The sequence below is a fragment of the Stegodyphus dumicola genome, chromosome 11 (genome assembly GCF_044657685.1).
Source record: "Stegodyphus dumicola isolate Sdum_Otavi_A_Nest chromosome 11, ASM4465768v1".
In the NCBI taxonomy this organism is placed as follows: domain Eukaryota; kingdom Metazoa; phylum Arthropoda; class Arachnida; order Araneae; family Eresidae; genus Stegodyphus; species Stegodyphus dumicola.
Window position 1 is genome coordinate 64,719,395 of NC_140778.1, and position 24,922 is coordinate 64,744,316.

The 24,922-nt window shown below is 31.9% G+C and overlaps 1 protein-coding gene across 12 annotated transcripts in view; it reads right to left on the reverse strand.

Moving 5' to 3' along the window:
- Positions 1-24,922, reverse strand: part of LOC118202886 (MAP/microtubule affinity-regulating kinase 3) — a 112,638-nt gene that overhangs the window by 54,461 nt on the left and 33,255 nt on the right. For 8 of the 12 annotated variants that reach the window (XM_085826771.1, XM_085826762.1, XM_085826764.1 and 5 more), the window contains exons 3-14: positions 14,188-14,303; positions 13,900-14,055; positions 10,567-10,620; positions 9,010-9,058; positions 7,633-7,698; positions 7,226-7,296; positions 7,044-7,100; positions 5,641-5,776; positions 5,439-5,539; positions 3,561-3,680; positions 3,329-3,440; positions 209-321 (exon numbers count right to left, since the gene is read on the reverse strand). In XM_085826771.1, coding sequence (XP_085682897.1) covers positions 209-321; positions 3,329-3,440; positions 3,561-3,680; positions 5,439-5,539; positions 5,641-5,776; positions 7,044-7,100; positions 7,226-7,296; positions 7,633-7,698; positions 9,010-9,058; positions 10,567-10,620; positions 13,900-14,055; positions 14,188-14,280 — 1,128 coding nt within the window. In that variant the 5' untranslated portion in view covers positions 14,281-14,303. The remainder of the gene's footprint in view (positions 1-208; positions 322-3,328; positions 3,441-3,560; positions 3,681-5,438; positions 5,540-5,640; positions 5,777-7,043; positions 7,101-7,225; positions 7,297-7,632; positions 7,699-9,009; positions 9,059-10,566; positions 10,621-13,899; positions 14,056-14,187; positions 14,304-24,922) is intronic. The other 4 variants (XM_085826770.1, XM_085826769.1, XM_085826767.1 and 1 more) reach the window with 4 other exon arrangements.

A 24,922-nucleotide genomic window follows, 5' to 3' on the forward strand; every position in this document is an offset into this window, starting at 1 on the left:
TTTTTTTAAATTTTATTTTTAGGCAATACAGCCTTTCTATTTTCTCCATCTTTCACTGACACATAATATTAAAATAGTTCTACTTTTCATTTATTTACATGCACACACAAAGACAGAACAACATCATTCAATGCCAAAAATTTCACTTTACACATTCATAAACAGTCATTTAAAAGATATGAATATTAATCTATAAACAAAATTTTACCTCAGTAGTTCTTTTGCCCAAAAGTAAATAATTAGCCATTATATCGTCATACTTTTTGCTTCTAAGAGAATCATTGATTTCATCTTGAGTGTAACCCATAGATACCAAAATTTCTGAAAAAATGAAAAATTCCTTTAAATATCTTAGATTTCCTAATGCACAGAAAGCCATGGTAGATTCCTGACAGTTTCAAGAATTAGCTAGGCAGACTTATAAGGTTGATGGAGAAATTTTAAACGTATGGAAATGATTTAAGATCCCTGTCAATTTTTTTAACAACTTATTTATATGTTTAATTACACAATTATTTCCAAAATGTAAATTCCTCAAGCAGAACTAGGGCTATTTCAAAAATGCCCAACTTCAGCTATACACATTTGCAACTCTATGGACTGGTGGTTTAGATAAATTACAAAAGCAATTTCACTAAGCCAAGCAAAAATACAAGTAACATACTGCAATGGTCTCAAACTAAAATTGCATGCCAGCCAAATGCATGGATTTGAAAACAATTGACAAGCCTATATTTTTAAATGAAAAATTTTTGTAATAAAATAAAAAGTATTTTAAACTTTTCACTCTAAATATTTATGAAAGTATATATAAAAAATAATATCGCAAAAGGAGAAAAATCAAAATTATACTTTATTTTCTCTCAAAAATCTAAAGTTTGAATTCGTGACACATTTTTGTTGGTTATGTTCAGTAATTCAAATATAGTCACAGGTAAAGATTTATTTCTCAGATTGATGATTTCGTGCAACAAACTTCGCGAAATTTGTGGAAAACTCAAAGAAAGTTCCGTTATTGTGAAATTTCGATTTTCACGGACTTTAGCATCGACTTTTTCGAGAAGTTCGGCGGTCACTATGCTGGGTCTCCCACTTCGATCTTCGTCGTGAACATTGGTTCGGCCATTTTGAAATCTTATGACCCACTGACGCACTCCACCTTCAGTGATAATGTTGTCCCCATACACTTCACGAAGCTGCCGATAGATTTCTATCGGTTTACAGTTTTTTGCAGTCAGAAACCTTATTACTGAGCGCAGCTCGCGGGATTTTCAATTAACGCAAACATTTCAAACCGTCACAGTATCTGAACGGAGCACAGCACGAACCTCTCACTAGCACGGCTAGATGCAGACTGAGCTGCGCAACGCTCTGACCCCAAGATGGCCGCGCTAGCCCCGCCCCTAGCGGACACAGACGGAAACGTAATCTACTTCCTGGATGGCCCTCGTATATAGCACTATTCTAACATAGGTATTTTGACACAAAATCGGACTTTTTCTGAAATAACATACCAATTTTTTTACATATTTCGATTCTATGACTCAATTTATGCCAGAATACCAAGTTTTGTAAAAATCGTACGAGTAGTTTTTTAAATATTAGCTCTCAAAATTTTAGCTCCTCAATGTTAATTGAATTTGGCAAATATTTATTTATATCTCTTTTTTTTTATTAAACTTTTTTGATTTTTTCTCTCACATTTCGAAATTTAGGTTCATTCCAAATAAAATTTACCCATTTTTTGTGTTTTATTTTTTAAATTTCTATTTTTAAATAAATATTCCAAAGTCACGCTTTTGAGACATGAAGAACGCAATTTGAATTTCGTGAATCGCCCCAGTAGAACGGGAGATATAGCACTGTCCCATTTTTTTTTTTTTTTTAGCAGTGTACTTCTCGAGCTTTGGTATCATTTTAACCACTTGCACTACGACTAAACTTCACGGTTGCGGTGCCGTGCGCTACAATATAACAAGCAATAAAGTGTCTCATTTACGGCATTCCGTGTCTGCGAGTGCAATCCAGAGCTGTAACTCCAGAAATAGACAATATTGTTGTTAGGTGACGTGTGCACCGTTGTTATTTTCATTTTTGCATGCGGTTGAGACAAAAGCATCTCGACGTGCGTGGCACATTTTTTTAGCGCAAGTAGTTAATAGCATTTTTAACAATTGGAGACTTTCTCTCTCTCTTTTTCCTTTTGCATCTTTGTACATGTTATATTTAATTTTTATTCATGATTTTCTACTCATTCATATCATTTTGATGATTACAACTATCTCCCAATCTGATACAAGAATCAGTTCCATTACAATATCCAATGGGAAAAAAATCCCATGCCACTTTGACTCATTTACTTTATTGTCATGAACCATCTACCTATATCAGAGTTTCTTAAACTGTGGATCTTAACCCCATGGGGGTAGCGGGGCCTGCAGCAGGGGGGTGCCAAAATTTTTAGCTGTTTTAATATTTCAACTTATATTTTTTTTTACAATTACGAAGCATTTTTCTGAAATTTATCTGAAAATAGATACAGATAAGGACAATACAGATAAAGAAAAATGAAAACGTTTCGATGCATTCTTTTTATAATATAAAAGTTAATTTTATGTGCTTTGCACGTGATGCTGTCACTTTGTTACTCATTTAAAATTTTCACATTGTTCTATATCTTAAAATTAGAAATTAAAGTTAATGACCTAAAACTGCAATAGTATATTACAGTACAAGTGAAAAAATTGACAACTTCATTCACGAATATGGGGTCCTGGGGTCAAGAAAAAAAATCTCAGCAATAAAAAGGTTCGTGACTGAAAAAAGAAGCTCTGATCTAGATAACTGGTATTTCTAGTGAACACTACCAAATAGTACAGAAAATACAAAGATTGATATGTAAGTGAATTCCTCTACAAATACTTCATTAACAGCCTCTTGATAAAGTGATTTCCCTACATGCAGAGTTTGATTTTTAAATCTGGAAATACAAAATCATAACAATGAAATATTTATGTTTAGAACAGCTCCATGTACAATAACAGAAATAAAGTGCATATACAAACGCAACAGCATCATTATCAATGCATACTAATGACATAGAAATATAATTTTCTCCTGCACTCTTATCCATATAGCTTCCAGATTAATTTTTATGGAAACTATACATTTAAAACATAAACAAAATATATAACGGTGGAAACTTGAAATGTCCTAACTACTGAAATTAGGAAAAAGTGCAGCAGAAGCATTAGTGAGTGAAAAGAAAAAGGGGTAAGGAAAAGAGAAGAAAAAATGCTATCTACAGTATAGCACAAAAATAATTCACCTTGCTTACCCATTCTTCTAGTGTCACTAAAATCTGGTTCTGGTTCTACATATGGTTTGAGTTCATCTTCCTCATCATACCCAATATTCATCCACTTATCTTTCATTATAGCCTATAAAATTTAAACATACATAAATAATAAAAATGCTTCAAAAGAAAAAAAAATCATAAACAATAAAAATAAAATAAAGATATTAAATTCTTTTTTTTTTTTTTTTCCCTTTTTATTTACCTCTAAAGAAGCTCTCTTGCTAGGATTTAAAACTAAAAATTTTTTTAAGAGATTCTCACAATCTGTTGACATGTAAAAAGGAATACGATATTTCCCTCGTAGAACACGTTCTCGAAGTTCCTGCAAGTAAAAATATATTACGAAAACTTATTCTTTTAGTGCTTCAATTGTTCACAAATCTGAATGCATAAAACATACATTTATTATTAATCCAAGACCAACTTGTGATGTTTTAGTTAGATGTTGAGTTAATATATATTTAGATTATGAAAGCTAATGTTCAATAAAGACTTATGCATATTGACAAAGCAATGATACTGTTATTTTTGGTAGAGGTATGAGTTTTAAACCTATTACTTATTATTATTTTGCATACTTAACTCTATTAAGTAGGTAATTTATATAAATTATTTTCTTAAGCTCTAAAAATTAGTTGTGATGAAAGTAAAATTGTATATATCATTAAAAACAATTACTCTTAAAAGTTATAAATTTGTCAGGTTGAAGCTTCATTATACATATTTCTATTCTCACATTTTTTGGCACTGATATAATACAGAAGTAGAATAGAGTATTAAGAAAAATTACAATAAAGCCTCAAATAAAGAGCATTATATTTTAATGCAGATAAAACAAAGTTCTTTAGAATACTCATATTGATTTCCAATAATTTTTTCAAACATCAATGACACAAATATTCACACTACTTAAATACATAAAAATTTTTTATTCCCACCAATGTAGTTTTACCTTTTAAAGATCAAAAGATAAAACTGAATTTTTGCCAGTCTACAAAGCCTGTGCTATTTTCCTTTAAGAGTACAGCTCATCAGCCTAATAAAGCAAATATCTTACAAGCAATCTGTATTTCTTAACAATGTATAATGTGCAGAAAGTGTTTAAAAACAATCTTATTTTTTTAAAAAAAAAGTTTCTATCAACTGCATACTGACATGAACTATAGGATTCTAACAGTTGTTAATGAAGCTATCGTATGCATAAAAAATAAAATTTTATGTTAATAATAAAAGATTTCAGTCATATGCACGTGCGTTAATTATATTTAAACTATATGCACTTTTTAAAAATAATATACTTAAGAATCTAACAATCCTTCTTTAGTTTACAACCCTCTGGGATTGCATATACTGGCTTACTATTATACTAACACAGTAGCAGCACTAAGGACAAATTAATTCGCACCCAGTTCTTACTGTCAAAACAGGCACCTGTCTCAGGCTGTATTGGCTTTGATCATTCAAGTGAGCAGTGTGGCAGCCAATAGGAATGGTATCATAGTTGCCCCGCCCTTTTATGGTATCCTTGACACAAATGCCCCGGTTGCTGGTTCAGTATTGAGAAAGTTAAATTTTAAAGTATGCATTTTGTGATTCAGGACCTCTAGTCTGTAGCATGTGAATTTATCTTTATTCTTATAGATTAATTACTTAATTTAATACTTTTCTGGCTATTTTCCGACTCTTCCGCCTAATACAGAGGATCCACATAGTGCCTTTAATTAAGGCAGAAAAGGAAAACATATTGACTGAATGTTCATCATAAGTAAAAATTATTGCAGATGCTCTTCCTATCCATTTTTAATCTTCCGTATCATACACATATATGAGCATATACTTCTTTTTAATAAAAATGCTGGTTTATTAATGGAACTGTACATTTTACATTCTATTTCTCATTATTTTTAAATATTCATCCTATCATAAAAATGCTATACAATGCGAACACTCTAAAAATGTATGCTTTTCATCAAGAAATATTTTAAAATTAACATAATATTACCTAAATTCTGGGAAAAATAAGGAATATAACACCTTTTATTACTCATATTTACAAAAATCATACATAAAAATAACTTACCTTAAGATTTGCTCCATCAAATGGTAGCGAACCACTTACGAGAGTATATAGTATTACACCTAAACTCCAGACATCAACTTCTGGGCCATCATATTTTTTACCTGTACATAAATGAAAAGAATTGCTAGAATGAACTTTAAGGTTATTAACACATAGAAAGTTTTAGGAAGAAACCTCCCACCTTGAAATCACCTTTACTCACCTTGAAATAATTCTGGAGCAGCATAAGGCGGACTACCACAAAATGTGTCTAATTTTTGACCAGGAACAAATTCGTTACTAAATCCAAAATCGGCAATTTTTATATTCATTTCACCATCTAACAACAAATTTTCGGCCTAAACCAAGAAAAAAGATATCAATCATTTATACACATTTGATATACACATGTCCAATTTCATAATTCATTTTTTCTTGCATCATGAAGATATAACACAATTGTGATAGTTCTTGAAATAAACACGAGATGGTTAATTTAATTATTAAAAGAATGGAAGGTTGAAATTAAGAACCCATTAATAGGGCTCAACATAAATAAAACTTTTAAGATCTGTATACAGCATACCGGACTGTTATAAAAAACAATGTTCAATACACAATAGATTCACCTCTAAACCATAAAACTACGAAAAAAGACATGGCATAGAATCCATTAGTTTTCTAAGGGATACACACAGCATAAATATTAAGTCATTTGAAGAATTCTCTAACATTTTTTGGCAGATTGCTTTAACAGAATGCTGTCTGACATCTCAAATCTACTTGTTGACATTGAGGTGTGGTAATCATGGGGAATATTTCATTAACATGAATTCAAGATATTTTTCCTCACACCCTTATTTTGTGAGCATGGACATGTGTAGTTAATCGTTTTTATGCATGAAGCAAACCCACTTAAGTGATGTATGACATTAAAAAGAATGTAACAAGGTAATGGAACAATCTTTGTGAGAACATACCTCATATTATTTCTACACTATTAGCAACTTGTATAGTCTTTTGCTAATAAGGATACATTACTTCACAGGGTTTTTTCTCTTTTCCCAGATCAGCTGAAAATATTATTTGGTTATTAAATATGGCAAAGCACAAAAAGACTATGTACCTATAGGACGGGATGCCTTAGTGGAGAACTTTGCCTCATTGATACAAATATATGGGGAAAACCACCAAAATTACCCATACAACTATCCCGTTTGCTTGAGATCAAACCTGAGTATAGCCCCAGACATTCAATGGTCTTAACCACTCTACTGTTGATGAAGCGATTACTTTTCAAATTAGACTGTTCGATTCTACTCTTTCAAGAGTCAAATGGCTATGTTCCTAGTCTAGACAAGCAGTAAAGTTCTACGTCATAGAGATAAATAAGCAGAATGGGTATCAGTAATTGAAATTCATGCAAGCAGCTTTGTAGTCTTAACACAGGTATTAATAAAAGCTTTAGCATAGAAATGCAATGTTATTTGCTGCTGTGTTGCACTATGCAAAGGAATTTATTAACTAGCGCATTTAATAAGTGCTAAGTACGGAATACGGAAAATAGTTCCAATAAAATCCATAAGAATTATATATATAAGTGGTTCAAAAGGAATAAACACTTACCTTTAAATCTCTATGTATTATCCTTTTTTGATGACAATACTGAACGGCTGAAACGATCTGAAAAATACATATTTCATGTATTAAAAAAGGGTATTTTAAATAATTATATAAAAACATACACAGCTTATACATATTTATAAAGTTATATTGTTTCCTGAAAGGAAAAAAAAATTAAAAATTACTTGTCGAAACTTTGCTCTAGCTTCTTTTTCTTTCATCCTCCCATGTGCAACAAGATAATCAAATACTTCACCTAATATGAAAGAACTATACGTAAAAAAATAATAAAATGGATTGAAGATATAAAAACATGATTCAAAGTTATACAAATCACTTTCAGAGTTCCCAGGAATAAAAATAGAATAACTTTCCATTTATAATACATGTAGTAGAAATATTGAAGACTATCACATTAAAAAAATCATTATTAAATTAATTAATAATTAAGAAGGCTTATGAAATTAAAATTCCTAGGCTGCATATTTTAAAAAATGCACTCACCATCTGAACCACATTATCACATGTTCACAGTTAAGAAATAAAACATAAGCTATTAAATTTTAAAATAATCAATTATTACATCACATACCTCCACTAGCATATTCCATCACAAGATACAATGTTTTCTCTGTTTCAATTACTTGAAAGAGTTTAACTGTAAAAAAGTGAAAACAGCATATAAGGAAAATTCACATAGTAAAATCCACAAAAGGTCCCCCCCCCCAAAAAAAAACACTTTACTTAAAGCATTCGTATTTTGCTAAATACAAAAAGAGAAAACAAATATCAGTTGCATTCTATAGTTCATAGTCTCAATACTCTGATACTACAAAGTCAATTCTAATTCAAGTATAACTAAATTATGCATCAAAGAAAGTACACTGTAGAAGTGCAACGCTGAAAACTGCAGACAGCTTCAAGGAGAGCAAAACATTTGCTTGAAAATAGCCAAATTTAGACCTTTTCACAGCTGCATATATCTTAAATGCTGCAAGGAGTTAAAATCTATTAAATGTTTTCCCAGGTGAAACTATGAGAGTGGAATGATCACATTAAAAAATACTCATATTATTAAACATTATCATTAGGTTAATATGTAAGTTTCCAAACTAGTTGATTTAATCTTATTCAAATCTATAAGAAATGAAATTTTCTTCCTTCTTCACTCTTATAATTGCATTAAAGTCACAGCCTATTTATGTGCATTATGACAATGCTATTATTATGATATGTATAGTTTTATAATGATCATCTGAAAACTAACTTCAGACAATAAAATTATACACACCGTGAATCTTCGAAATTCTATCTTTGAATTTTTTTTTTAGAATATGCCACAATTTTCCTTGGTCAATTTTCAAAATGAATTCCCCCCATCTAAAGAGGCAAACATGCGAGTACCTCAACTTAAAGATACAGGAATTTCAATTTTTACAGCAAATGCACACAGAAATTTCCCATCACGTCATGGAAAAACAACAATACTGCAAATTTAAAAGGTAAAAAAAAATTATTCAAATCTTATATTAGAATTATGTAATGCATAGAAATGGAACTTCTGATACGAAACTTCTACATTATACATTTCAGCCATAACCAATATTTTCAAACTTAACACTAACAAAAATAATAAATAAAACTTTAAAATTAAATTTGCTTGATCTGATATGCTTTTCAAATTAATTGATTTCATTAAAATTTTTCAAATTTCTCATAAGTATGCTGCATACTTTTTAACACGGAAAACGACAATTAAAAAGATTGAAAACATCAAAATACTGTAAACTCTTCAAATTTAAATGGCAGCATGAAGAAATACACATTTTCTATCATATGATCCATAGACATTCTAAATAATACAAAAATAAATCTGCATCATTACAAAAAAGTAATCAAGAAGCTTCCAAAAACTACTTCTAAAACTTTAAAAATTCATTATTTTATTAAATTTTCTTGTTTAACTTACCAATATTTGGATGATCCAGGATTTTCATAATTCTTACTTCACGGAATAACTATAATTATAAAAATATTAAAAGTAATTTTATTTTTGTTAAAATAAAATTCTACTTTAGCTTATTACAAAATTTCTTGTGCCTGCTCTTTTTCTTATCAAGTCGCAATCCCATTATTTGCATTAAAGCATTCCAAGAACCAGTTTAAATTTGCTTCAATATCAAAACAGGAATTTTACTACTATGTCCAAATGTCTTATCTGCCAAAGTCAATATATCACTATTCCATATCTCACATTTGCTAAAGCCAATTTCAAACCCCAAATGAAAATTAACAAAGAACAGGAATTTAAAATGGACTAAATTATCATAAAAACAAAATACTTTTCATTTTTAACATATACCAGTTTTAATTTCTTTAAAAAATTGAAATAAAAATAAATTAGAAATGAAAGGATGATAAAACTACTAATCGATACTAAACATTTGCAAATAAATATATGAGCCATTTTCTTGTGTGAACAGCTCCAAGTTGATTGCTCGACATACAGTCTTTTGACTACAGCCCCAACCTGTCTGAAATACACTCGTTGCAATCCAGATAGGGATTCTGAATGGGCTAGTGGAGTTCACTTACAATCACTTACCCAAATCTAAAAAATTATGATCTTTGCTTTTTTAATGGACATCTTATCAAGCTGAAAGACAAATGGCATAGCTGCAAACCTTGAAATTTTAAAAATCGGGAGCACACTGCATGGCGAAGCTGTTTCGAAGGAACTCCATACTGGCTTTAATTCACTTTATTATCCAGGTTACTTAACTATTTGAAATTCAATTTTGATGTTAATTTAAGTAGATATTCTTAATTTTATGCTCTTTAGTTAACTTCATTTTTTAGTTTTTTTACACTTTCATACTGAGAAAATCGTTAGTAATTAAAGAACCCGTTTATTTATCAAATTACTTTTAAATATGATTAAAATAAAATTAATAATTAATATACACAGTATTTGTGTGAATAAATTAATATTGTACCATATACTAATGTAAACAAAATTAAATACAAGTATTGACTGATTAAAAACTGTTAGAATCTTCATATAAAATTCCATACAGTCTGCAGTTGATTAATAAAATTCAGATCAAATGAAATTTAATAAGAAAAATTAAATAAGATAATAAGATATAATTAAAAATATACAATCCAAATAAAATAAAATTTAAAAAGAAAAATTATTCTGAAAATCATTAGAGGTGGAAGAGTGGAATTTTTCTAATATAAGTTTCATAATTTCAGCACATTTCATTTATTGCTAGAAAAAATTTCCTTTACTAAAGGCTAAAAATTAAAATACCATAGAATCAGTTACCATACAAGCAACATTTTTGTATTTAAAATTCAATCTCAGCAGCAGCAAACTACATACACCAGTTCAATGATCCTTATTTAAATATTTCACTAGTAAATGAAATAAAATATGCTTGGCTCAAGAAAGCGATATTAATTTTTCACCGTTTATAATAAAAAAGAGAAAAATAAAATTTTACATTTCTAAATATCTTACCTTTTGTAGACTGGATGGATTTAGTTGAGTCTTGTCAATTATTTTTATAGCCACCTATTAAAAAAAATGTTTTTTAATACAACTAACTCATTTTTCCTTCAAATAAAGAGCCATTTTTTGTTTCATGATTTATCATAAAACCCAGAAAAATCTCACATACGTGAATTAAAAATGTTTGAACTAGAACACACATATTTCAAGCACATAATTTACACAATATTCAGAAAATTTGTATGGTATTTTCTTCCTCCTTATCACGTACCTTCAAAGGGTAATCGACAGCACAACCTAACAATTGGGAGACCCGAAATTTGAATCCTGAAGAGGAATGTACTATTTTTCAGGTTTTCTGCTCATATATATAACTTAGAATATCTTTTGTAATATCTTTGAATATCCGGTTATGAGAGAGCTTAGATGGGGGGGGACGTAAGGTATTTTTTCCCTCCTTCTTGTATGAATTCATAGTGTAACTGAAAACATGTAGTGTTGGAAAAACAAAAGTTTCCTCAATTTTTATGTTTCGTGCTCCGAGAAATCCTTGTAATTTCACACAGTGCTTTATCATATATTCCATATTTACAGGAAAAACAAGATAAGAGCAAAGGTATTCCATTTTAAGATTCCAGGAGAAACATAAAATTAGTTTTTGTTTTGTTTATGTGGGCAAAATACTGATTCCAGAAAATTCAGTATTGATAAACATTTTTTGACCCAAGATAAAATAAATATAAAAATACAGTTTTTAACCTAAGAATTATTTCCAGCTACACTGAAGTTTGCAATAATGCAAAAATTTTAGGATAATTAAAAAGATTTCCAAGAGTGATTGATTGAATCTGAAAATATATATATATATATATATATATTAAACATTGAACCAGTTAATTTTCTTACACCAGCAGATTGAAATCTACATACACGAAAAATTTGATTTTGTTAAGCTGTGGAAATTTATTCTGTAATAATTTGCACTTGGTATTCACATGCTTTCTTTTAACTGTGATATTTGTAGCAAACATACTTTAGCAACATTTAATACTTCTTACTCATCAAACAGAAATTGACAAAATACTAGTTACCTTCTGGATTTATACAAAAATATAAATTTCACAGCATTTATATTAACACTAAAGTTTATTAAAATGGAAAATTTTGTTATCTGTGCTTAAGCTTACATGAATATTTATTTACATCAGCATTTTCTAAGTAGCATTTTCTAAGTAAGTTCTTTTTTTTGGGGGGGGGTCCATAATATGAACTAGAGGATTCATGATAAAATATTATTAATAAAATAATTTTATAATAATAATAAAATAAATTGATTGTCAAAGAAAAGTTCAGAAACTCATGGTTTGAAAACACTCCTATTTTCTGCAACCTTCTTTAGTTAATGGTGGAAAAAATTCTGTCTATCAAAAATTCTCAAAGAAAAAATCATTATTTCAACACACACTACTCAAAAAGTTATTCAATCTGAGATAGCTGCTTTATTCTCTACAGATTAATTAGCATTGTTGTGGTTAAACTTGCTGTTTAATTTACTGACTGATACTATTCTAATGAACTCAGGGCTCGATTAAGAACTTTAAATGGCATAAGTACTTAAAGGATTTTTGGAGCTCCACATAGCCTTATGAGAGTTTTTTTTTTTTTTTTTTTTCCATTATTTCTCCCTCGGTTTTAGCTTTACTGAACCATGGTAAAAGGGGCAAACCAAAAAACTTTCGGTATCCCCTTTCCTTGATGGCTTAAGCATGTGCTTATACTGCTTAATGCCCAATCTAGCCCTGAGTGAACCGTTTCGATAAGTATCTACAAATAATAGCGGCTCCTGCGCTAATCACTGGTGCCACTGATTTACATTGTAAAATGATAAAAAAAATATTAGTTTTCAGTTGACTTTTTTTTTTTTTTTTTTTTTCATTTTTTAAATTATATTTTACTATCTCTGTTTTCAGTTTTCAACTTTGATGCTTAAAGATGCGAGATAATTGCACAAACAGTAAATATTACAATTACTCCAACAAAATTTTAGCCATATATTAATATGCTAATATAAAAATTAGCCACATTTATCACAGTGTGTGTGTGATTATGGCAAAGCCTCGAGGGCTATCTGCCTAAAGGGGGGATGCCTTTATGGAGGACTTTCTAAGGGCAACTGGCTCGCATACACGTTACACATGGGGAAAACCACGAAAACGCCCATGCAGCCAGCCCGTTCGCTGGATTCGAACCTCGGATCGAACTACCAGTGTTCGGATACTTTACCGCTCGGCCACTGGTGGGCCCACATTTAACACAGTACAATAAATTTGTATGCATTATTTAAAATTGTAGATTTAATTTGTTTTATCTTTTTTTTTTTTTTACTATCTAAGTAAAAATGTGTTTCAGTTTCCTCAATTAAAATTTTCAAAACTTGTAACTTAAATTTTTTACATTATACTAGAATTGTTTAATTAATATCTTTTAATAATTTACAAATAAATATTCTTTACATATGCATATATGGGAGTCCACATACTTAATATAAATCAATGATCCTACATCCTGATATTTTTTTTTTAACTATTTTTGTAAGTAAACTATGTTCCAGTTTCATCAGTTAAAATTTCAGAATTTGTAATTTGCATTTTTGATATTAGAATTGTTTAATTTTTTTTAATAATGAACAAATAACTATTTCATTTATTAATATTACATAAGGGAGTCAACGTACTTAGTATAAGTCAATGATCTGTATCCTGAAGTTATAAATTTTTTAACATTCAAATCATACTTTATAAAAATTGTATTTTAAAACAGCATTCAACTTAAGCCCACTTTACTTTGCTTACTAATCTAAATTAATACAAAAATTTAAAAATAGCAAACTTATAAGGTATTTCTCCCGCCTTCCTCAGGTGCCTTCGTTGTGTAGTGGTTCTGCACGCTAGGCTGGTAATCCAGATTAACGGCGAAGGCATTGCTAATTTTTCTTCTTGCCTGCTTCCAAAAATACCTAATGTCTCTACAGTGGCGCCCGAACTAAAAGGGTTGTGGATGATCACTCTCCAAACCCAGGATTTGGCTATTGGGTCCCCTGAAAACGCCAATCGCCCTTTAAAAGGGGGAATATATACGGTTTTTCTCGCACCTTCCTAGCGTGCTCACTAATAGTGGTTAGCCCACTGAGCCGGTATTTCAGAGGTCTGTGGTTCGATTCCCGGCAAAGGCGAGTGCTCATTTTTCATCTCCCTTGCTTCCAAAAAAATCCTAATGTCTCTACAAACTAATAGATTAGTACTAAAACTAATCTATTATTAATTGCTAGTATAAAACACTTACCTCTTTTCCTGTAGGAAGATGTTTAGCTAGCTTTACTTTGGCAAAGTTTCCTTTACCTATTGTTTTCAAGAGACGGTAACGTCCAATGTGAGGTTCTTCTGAAGTACGACTTCGAGGGTTAGGCTCGAAGCGCCTCAAGCGATCTCCATCTCTCTGCTTTGGAATACAAGAAAATTTTTAATACTAAAGTAATGGGGAAAAAAGCAATATTTCATTAAATTGAAAAGTATTTTTGATACAAGAATTATTATTATTTTGTAAGTAATTCTGAAGTAACAATCAAAATACCTTTACAACCTTTTTAAAATCAGCTGGATCTGGAACTTCTGTTGTAACAGATTCATGAACAGTCTGCAGTGGAGTTCGGACACTGGTAGACATTCTGAATACTTGCGAATGTTACACTAAAAAAGGAGAAAAATTTTTAAATGTACAGATGTTACTACACACTATAAATAACTGGTTAGTCTCCTTTGCTCTCCTGCAGTCACACTGTCACTGTTTAACTATTTAACTACGCACTTTCAAGTAAGTTGGAATACACCTCGAACAGTGATTACACATAAGCAGATTTATTAATAGCAGAACTGTCAATACATCAAAATGATGGACACACCCCTTGGCTGAAATATTTACAAACTACTTGTTGATAGTTCTAGTGTTAAATATTAAATCATTTGGCCTCACCGACTCATCAAGAACATTTTAATGTACCATATGTGCTTCTGCATTTCTTTCCCTTTTTTCCCGCCTAGCATTTTTTTTTTTTTAAATCTATGTTTTAAGTACATAAATTTAAGATTTTTTTATTTTATTTACATAATTTTCAACATAATCCTTGACCTTGCAAAAGAAGATTTTTTCAAGAATGACCATTTCTGGTAATTTTCCCATTTGGTATTCTTTGCCCAAGCATAACATTCTTTACTCAAAACTTCAAAATTTTATCCAAAACCATTCATTCTTTCCAGCAAGAAAACTGAAACATTAGGAGACAAAATAAATCAGATTCAATTTGTAAAATATGTTTCTTGGAAATCAGAAGAGGAATGACAGAGAATTCACACTAGAACCATCCCATCCAAATGGTTATAAACAGCCACCATTTTGTTAGATACACTGGTGTGCAAAAATTAAGGATGAAGTCGAAAAATTAGCATATCAGCTGAACGAAGAGGCAGAGCGGACAGAAAGACCAATCAGGAGATTAAGTAAGGTGATGTACGGTAGCACATGCGCAGATATGCAGGTAGACTTAATGGGGGAGTGTCTGAGTAATATAAAGCATGTTGTCGGTGTAAGATCAGTATTTCTGGCAAAGAGATTGCCGTAGAGCAGTTAATATCACACCGAGTTGCTGCCTCAGCGAGAAATGGTGAATAATCAATCTGTTAGACGACATCTGGATGCTTTTACCCGAGGTTGAATCACTGGGAAATTGGAGGAAGGCCGCAGTGTGACAAGTGTGGCTGCAGAGTTCGGAATTGCTCACAGCATCGTTTCACGACTACAGGAGACAATTTCAAACTACATGAACAGCTATCCGGGGGTTTAGTAGTGGTCGTCCACGAGGAACCACACCCGCAGATGACCGGTATATTGCCTTACAAGCCAGAAGAAATAGGCGGCAGACAGCGGGAGAAATCGCTAGACACACGACACAGGCGACTGGACGACCAATATCGCGTTTTAACGTGGCCAGAAGACTGCACGGTGGTGGTCTGTTTGCACGACGCCCTGTACGGTGTGTACCTCTAAAGCCTGCCCATTGGAGAAGGCGTTCTCTGTGGTGCCGGGAACACCGGAATTGGAGAGACAATGAATGGGGACGAGTACTTTAGATGAGAGCAGATTCAGTCTGAGTAGCAATTCTCATCGCATATTCATCTGGAGAGAGCGGGGAAGCCGCAATCATCTCTCAAACATCATTGAAAGGGACAGGTATGGAGGTGGCGGTGTTCTCGTTTGGGGAGGCATCATGCTTGGTAGTCACATCTTTGACACAGGTTCAGTCAAGGGGACCCGTTATTGTAACGAGATTCTTCTTCCATGTGTGCGTCTTTTTAGAGGCACTATGGGTCCGCAGTTCCTTTTCATGGACGACAATGCACCATGTCATCGCACAGTAGCTGCCAAACAGCTCTTAGAGCGAGGATATTGAACGCATGGATTGGCCGGCACGATCTCCGATCTCAATCCCATCGAGCATGTATGGGATTTTCTAGGCAGACGCTTGGCAGCTCGTACCTTACCCCAAGTAACAATTCCGGAGCTTCGATTGGTGCTGCAAGATGAATGGGCAGCAATGCCTCAACAACTCATTGACACCCTCATTCTCAGCATGGGCAGATGCTGTGAAACCTGCCTAGCAGTCAGGGGAGATCATATCCCCTATTAAAGACCGGATGTTTCTTGCTGGACACCCACCCATCACAGGGATGTTTCGGCCTTCAGTCGCATTGCACTCCATGCTACTTTTTCAATAAAGCTTTTTTTTATCCCTCTGATTTCTCTTTTATTAAGTGTTACTTACATTACTCATGTCCTTACGTATTGGGGATCTTACGGTATTAAATGTGTTGATTTGGAAATCTTTTGTACAAAGTTATATTGAAAAAAACCGTCTCATCCTTAATTTTTGCACACCAGTGTATATGTACATAATTTATCAATAGTTTTAGTGTTAAATAGAGAGCATCCCTTAGAGCAGGCAAGTCAAACTTGCAGCCTTTCACTCATTTTCTACAGCCCTCGGTTCATTCCAAGAAAATAACAGATATTATATAATTACAGTTATATAAATAAACTATTATATATTAATCACTTACAGATTATTAACACATTTGCTGGCAATGAAAATATTTCCATTCGTAGAAGTTTAATTAAAGTGTTTTAATGGTTAAAAATATTCATTACATATTTTACTAGTAAAACTGGAGAAAGGGAAATATATTTTATATTGATATCAGGTTCAATTTATCATCCTTGTGCCACTAAATGGCTCTAGTTTGTCTGATTACTATTCTAGTAAATTATTGACATATTGTATAAAAAGATAGTTTAAAAGAAATAAAATGTATAATTGGACAATAAGAAGAAACATTTATGAAAAAGAAAATACTGAATTATTCCACCTATTCCAAAGTATTGAAGCAAAATAATAATTATAGATGATATATATAATGTAGAAAATTATTTTCAGGGTGGTCATAAAAAAAAACTTCTCCGATGAATCTCTAATGGCCTATCCACTCAACAAATCAAAATGAAATTTCAGATACTGGTTATTTGGAGACTGTGATGATACAGTTATGACAATTATCATTACAGTGAAAAAATTTTGAAATTTTTGAATGAACTCACTTTTTTCCTGTGCAAATTGAAAAATACTGAATCAACCAATTAAAAAATCATGAATGACATTGCAGCGATACATGTATGACAAAAATTGCAGGCATAAAACATTTGCAAACAGCCCTGTAAAGGACCAATGACAACAGAAGAGAGGAGATGGGGGGAACCTTTATTGGAATTTCAAGTTTTCAAGATGACCACCTTTGCTGACGATAATGCATTGCATGCAAGAGATTAGAAATAAATGTAACATGGAAGGAATCTGTGTAGCTTCACATTTTATGGCATCTTTCAATTCTGACAAATCTTATGGATTTGATGTGTACACATTAGATTTCAGATAACCACCAGAACTAGAAATTCATCGGAGTGAGGTTGGGAGATTGCAGTGGCCACAAAACTATAACGTTATGGAAGATCTGGACAAGTAAATAAATGCACATCCTTTGGTTTCTTGAGAGTTCTCTAAATTTGATGGTAACTGAGTCAAGCGATTTAATTCCCTGCAGCATCTTCTGGGTGGCTCTTTCATTGATGAACGGAGGTGACCAGAAATAATACAAAAATTTTCTTTCTAACACTTTGCTGTTAAAAATGTGACTTGATTAGCCAGCATCTTGCAAATGTCACTTTACACTCCTAGCAATTACTGGCCACTATTATACATAAATGATTTTGCAAGCCGGTGATTATCAGCTTGCATCAAGTTAATAGGACTTTGTTCTCCCGGTAGTTATCTGCCAGCATTGCATAAACAAAGACATAATGCAACAGATTACCAGCTTCTACGATATATGCATTTCAGCTGGCATCTTAAAAAAGTGACTTTGTTCTTCTAGCAATTATCAAGCATTGTCATAAACAAATGACATTACTAACAGTGATTATCAGCAGCTTTCATATACATCAGATTTGAAAAGCCAATGAATATCAGCTAGCTTCACATTAATGACTTCACTTTGCAGCAATTACCAATTCAATTTCACACATGAATGATTTTAATCTGCCAACATTCATCAGCTGGTATACAGCAAATATGCCTGTTCATCTAGTGTTAAATATATTTGAAACATTTAAGCAATCTTTTACAATTTCAGACTTATGTTTGTAATATACAATTAAAATAAATTAAGTGCTCAGATAACACTTATGAAAAAAACTAAGATTATATGATAAAGTTTAATTATGGTTCTATAACTTCTTTCTAAAGAAGTTTGTTAAATATTAGGAACAAAAATACTAAGCTGATAGCTAGCAATAAAATCTTGATGTGACACTGGCAAACAGGCAGCCATATCATTGGCAGCTAGCCAAAGTGTTCAGTACTGATCAAAAGAGGTGGCAGTGAACAACAAAATTTCCACTATGCACTAATTAAAAATGAATTTTTGTTACACAATCACATACTGTGAAAACTAAAGTAGCAATTATGCACACATTTATATGAGTACTGAGAGCTTCATAACAATCAGGTGCAACAATATCATTGCTTAATAAATAGTCTTTCTTGTAACATAAAAATGGAAAATTTCTTGACAACAAGTATATTAAAAAAAAATAAGGAACAGATTAACCATAGTATACTAGTGGTATAAATTACAAACATAGTTCCTTTAAACAGTTATTTTACATTTATAATACATTGACAGGAAAAATTAAAGAGCTATAAAAAAGTGTTTGCTTTAATGTCATTATGAAAGTATCTGACAGACTGTGATTGATGGAAGAACAGAAGCAGGACTGACGCTGACAGAGGTCAGATGGATTAAAGAGTATTCAGAAGTTTCATGCCATGATCAATATTTTATATGGTCACTATTAAAAAATATACGTCAAAAACATAACTACTGAAATCATAATAAAATTAGCTTGCATAGTTTAAAATACATTCTGTTAAAAAATACATCCACGCTAAAAAAACTGTAGTTACAACTATGAAATGCGGCACACAAATTTGGTTTGGCGAATTGCGTAAATGATTAAACTTGCAGCATTCTGGAGCGATACAGTGTGCATCTGAAGTAAGCAGCTGATGGAATGTAAAAGAGCAAGTGCAGTGAGTGATGTGCATTAAGAACAGGACTGAGAGCTTGCATATACGGCACTACAACGAAAGATGCCTTTTTAAGACATACTCAAACACTCTATGAACAGTTGTCAGACTTAGTCGCACCCTAGGACTAAAAGAGGCTAGTTGATCGAAGAGGCAGATCAGCCGACATATTGGTTGAAGTAATATTGCTCGATGCTGGAACCAGTTGCTCAGTTAAGACATAGTCAGCTGCTGCAGTGTCTCAGGATGCCCCAAAGCCACCAATATATGATATAATGGTATAATTAGGAGAGCTGCCATGTCCATACCACAACTTAATATTATCATCAATTCAACACTATCTGCCCACAGGCAGGGATCCAGGGATATGATTAAAAAAATTCTAACCAGTGTCGTCTTGCATGGACTGTGTCTGATTGGAGAAATGTAACCTTCAGCGATAAACTGTGCTTTTCCCTCAATGCTGATGACCTTGTCACATACACATTTAGAGTCGGAGTGGCAAGAAGTCCAATGTAAATTTGTAACCAAATAGCACATCGCCAATGCACAGGTTGTAACACTCTGAGCAGCGACTGGCTGGGACAACTGTTCACCATTAATCATGCTACAAGGTACTTCGACTACTCGCAGGTATGTAGGTGATATTTTGTAGCCAATCATAATGCCTATGCTTGCAGGTTGTCCAGGTTCTGTTTTCCAGTAGAACGATGTTCAGCTACACACAACAACACTTTACCAACAATGGCTTCAACTGGCCTATCAGATCTCCAGACCTGTCGCCTATCAAACATATTTAGGATATGTTCAGCAGGCAAATTCAGCCATGTACAAATACATCCCAACTTGCTGACCATTTGCCTCGTTTGTGGTACAATCTACCACAAAGGGATTCTGGCAACTTAAACACTTAATTTAGAAGTCAAACAACAAAAATAGTAAAAGTTGATTTAACACTGATTTTTGTTGTTTGACTTCTAAATTAATACTTGTTCAGTGTGTTATTGTATCTTAAGACTTCATGCCCAACCAAATTTTGGCTTACCATCTATTGATTTTCACATCCTTTGTTTTTCAATTCCAGTTTTTGATCATTTGTTTATCTACCTGAGCACTATACTACAGCCAAATTTTGTAGTTGTGGCTAAATTCTTTTTGGGTACATATACATTTTTTTTCTTTCTTTCAAAAGAATGTGTGTGCGCATATATATATATATATATATATATATATATATATATGTAAGATAAAATTATATGAATCAGAATTATAATATAACTAAAAACATTAATTCTTCCTCTCTATTCTAAAATTGTAATAACTTATCTGCATTGCGTCATTTCTAGATCACTCTATGGCCCACGCAACTCTGATGACGATGACGTAATAATTAAGAACTGAAACTGTCCTTGTAAACCAAAACTTTTCTCTTCGCGTGCTTCCATCTTTCATAACTATGCACTTCAGCTTTGCCCTCTACTCTGCTAAGATGTAATTTTGCTGGCTTGCTTTCCTTCTCAATTATATCAAAAATGTAATGTTCTTGAATAGGCATAACTAGAGTGCCAAGGTGATTGTGGCCACAAATATCAATTGGAAATAAAAATGGAATTAAAATTGCTTCGACTGCCAAGTTCTTTAGATGTTACCAAGTTAGCATTACTAGCATACTACACAATCAAAATCTTCTTCAATATGGGTCTAATCACGCATCTACAGTGTTCCGTCTTTTCCTGTGCTTTTATTATGACAATTAAGCCGGTAAGGATAGTTTCCTGCAGCCTGAAACCTCAATGGAAAATTTAGTTCAGCTCTTCAAATCATCGTTTTGTGATAAATCCAAGATAATGTGAAATAAGTGAATCATCAAGTTTGTTTTTTCAGTGTTTAAAAAATAACAGATCATTCTTCTGCTGTGGTGTTTTGCAAGTGCTTCGCCGATGTCTACAATATTTAGAAAAAGAGTGCTTTAAATCATCAGTGTATTAGTTTAGGAATTCAGCATTACAGCAGGTTCAAGGTCGATCTGAGTTAGTGTTTGCAAGTATGTGCGACAGAAAATTATTTGCACTTCTGCTTTATCAACAGCTCAAAAACTGTTACTTTCGTGTGACTCTAACTCAGGAACTAAATCATTTAATATGTTGCGGATTCTATAGTTTTCATTTCAACTTTGGTTAAAATTTCTGCAATTTGTTTTGAGAAAATCTGAAATTCTTGTTCATTAATTTTTCTAATTTTTCATAATTATGTGTGAGCAAATTATGTAACGAATTTTAAGCTATTTAAATTATTCATAGGGAAGGATATTAAGATAAGTTTTTATGTTTTTGAAATTTTGTTGAGAATTTTGAATACAAATTTTATAATTATTCTAAAAATGAAGTTGCTGTAAAAAATAAGTGAAATTATTACAGATACGTAATATGAAATTATGGTAAATGCATGTTAAAATTTATGGGTTATTGTGTGTTAAGTATAGTATGATGAGGGTGTACTGGTTCCTTCAACAGAGGCCTGTTATTACCTCTGTACAGTTGTTCCTTTTACCCTCTTCAAGTAAGATAATGTTGGAGGCTCTCATTTTATGAGTGTGTGTAAATTTTTTATATTATTATTATTATTATTATTATTATTATATTTTTTTATTATGGAATGTATTAGTGCAGTTTTCAAAGGCCAGTTACCTTAATGCAAGGAACGGAGGTCTTTTCAAGTAACTGTCTAGGCACCCTTGGCCACTAGTGCATAGAACACACTGGTTAGCTCAAGAGGACAGCCCTACTGATGGATATGGTTTGTTTAGAAGTATTGTGAGACCTCCCAGTTTAGTAAAATACAGGAATTGTAAGTGAAAGATGATAATGGTGAAACCATAATTTCTGAAGCTTACTCCTATTATTATATGGTATTAAAATATAATTTATCAATATGAAAATTAATATCATAAATATTTATGTGCATTACATTTAATTATAAATATTGATTATGTAAAAGTTTATTTTGTGATATTCTGCGATAACAAGAACCTTCCCTGAAGAATTATGATTATGTGAATTCTCCAACAAAAAGACTTTTGGACTGAAATGCTGAAAAATTCAATAGTACTCTAAAAATTAAAAATTTATTTTAAAAAAATTGATATTTATAAATTATACTTTTATAGAATCAAAATTGTATGATTTATGTTTTTCTTTTTTATTTGCTGGTGCTTTAACTCTTTCTCTTTAAAAAGGCTTCTCTGTCGCTACGTCTTTTTCTTTTTGAAGGGGGGAATATGTAAGATAAAATTATATGAATCAGAATTATAATATAACTAAAAACATTAATTCTTCCTCTCTATTCTGAAATCGTAATAACTTATCTGCATTGCGTCATTTCTAGATCACTCTATGGCCTGCGCAACTCTGATGACGATGACGTAATAATTGAGAACTGAAACTGTCCTTGTAAACCAAAACTTTTCTCTTCGCGTGCTTCCATCTTTCATAACTACGCACTTCAGCTTTGCCCTCTACTCTGCTAAGATGTAATTTCGCTGGCTTGCTTTCCTTCTCAATTATATCAAAAATGTAATGTTCTTGAATAGGCATAACTAGAGTGCCAAGGTGATTGTGGCCACAAATATCAATTGGAAATAAAAATGGAAAATTAAAATTGCTTCGACTGCCAAGTTCTTTAGATGTTACCAAGTTAGCATTACTAGCATACTACGCAATCAAAATCTTCTTCAATATGGGTCTAATCACGCATCTACAGTGTTCCGTCATTTCCTTTGCTTTTATTATTACATATATATATATATTTGAATTAAATAAATACTATTCGTAAAAAGCTAATATAAAATTAAAATTAAGAAATTTTAATTGCAAAAATAAAAATAAAATTCATTATTGTTGCAAACTAATTTACAATATCATTTAAATTCTAAGAGCATATGCAAATTCAGTGCACGTACCTAAAACAATGAAAAAATATTATTCCCAAAAATTAAATGCATAAGTAAATAATTGTTGAGCAGGCAGGAGACAGATTTATCAAGGGGAAGTTGCCTCCAAATCTAACTCTTCAATTACTCAATTCGTGTTTCGTGATCCATATAGGCAAGGGTAAAAGTAAAATTCAAAACCAAATGTCATGAATACTAAAAAGGAAATTTTAACAAGTGGAATTTTGAGAAATTAACAAGTAAATGACTAGAATTAAAATTAATTGTCAATTAAGAGTAGAAAACCAAAGTAATTTAGAAACTCTCTCGCTATATATATATATATATATAATGTAATTAATAATTTATTTTAAGTTTTAAAAAGATATCAGATTAAAAGATGCAAAATATCTGCAACACTAAAAAATACTGATCTAATTTTTAAGCTGAAATTTTTCTAAATATTTTCACTTATTTCCTTCCCTTTTTTAAGTTCATTGTTTCAAATGAATCAATCAATGTTCTTACTAAATTCTAAACCATTTTTTAATGCATCTGCCACCTTGTTAATGTCTTCAAGATTCAATCGAAGAAAACATTTCTTTTTGGTTTACATAATCAATTTTCCCTCATCTTTGAATTTACAGACATACATAAAAATTTTGCTGTTCTAAAAAACTATAAGTATCTAGGAAAGCACAGAAGTTGCTTATCTCACTCCTTTGGTAATTTCAATGTTGAGAATAACCTCAGAAAACTTCCAGACATGCCATAATACACATCCTTAAGATAAACCTTTGAAAGATAGATAAATAAAGATAAGATAAATCTAGAATGGAGATAAAAATAAGATAAATCTTCAAAACTTTATTTTTAATATCATTTTTAAAAGAGAAATTCTTCTCTATAGATGCTTGTCATAAGGCAGTAGAATCATTTTTGCAATTTTCCACACTTCTTGGGAGGGGGAAATCACTAAAATAGAACAAAGGAAATAAAACTATGAAAAGAAAGACATTTGGTATCAAAAGCAGAAAAGGTTATTTCCTTATTATTATAGCTCCATTACTTAAACGGTGCCAGAAGCCTTCTTGTCAGTCAGCAGTACTAAAGTAGCAAACCTACACAGCACTCTTGCCAAACTGTGGACAAATGGTCGACAGTCGAAACCCAGTCACTTAGAGTCTGTCCGACATGAGCTCTGAGTAAAGCCGCATCTACGCAAGGACACACATCTCCAAAAAAGTATCTCTGCAAGTCTTCAGTGCCTGCTCTAGTCCAGCCACTAAGGTGCATCAGATAAATTGCAGCACCAATGTCATTGGTGCTGCAAGTTATCACAACTCTGGTGTCTATGGCACCAACACCAGAGTCATGATCATTTGGCATGATAGGATACATTGTCACTGGAGACAGCCAATAAAACCTGCAGATGGAAATCACGCATCTGAAAAAGAATGGCAGCTTTTCTCGGTATCTAGCCTGCTGAATAACATGACATGAACTGTATGGAATTTTTTGTTATTATTTTAACAATTAATTTATGATAGTTCTTTCAGATCATAATTTCTGACTGATTTCTTCATAAGGAGAATATTTTACCACCTTGATACTAGTGATTTGCTATTGTAAGCTACAGAACAATGCAATTTTTTTACCACATTTGTTACCATTAACTAAATCTGCTA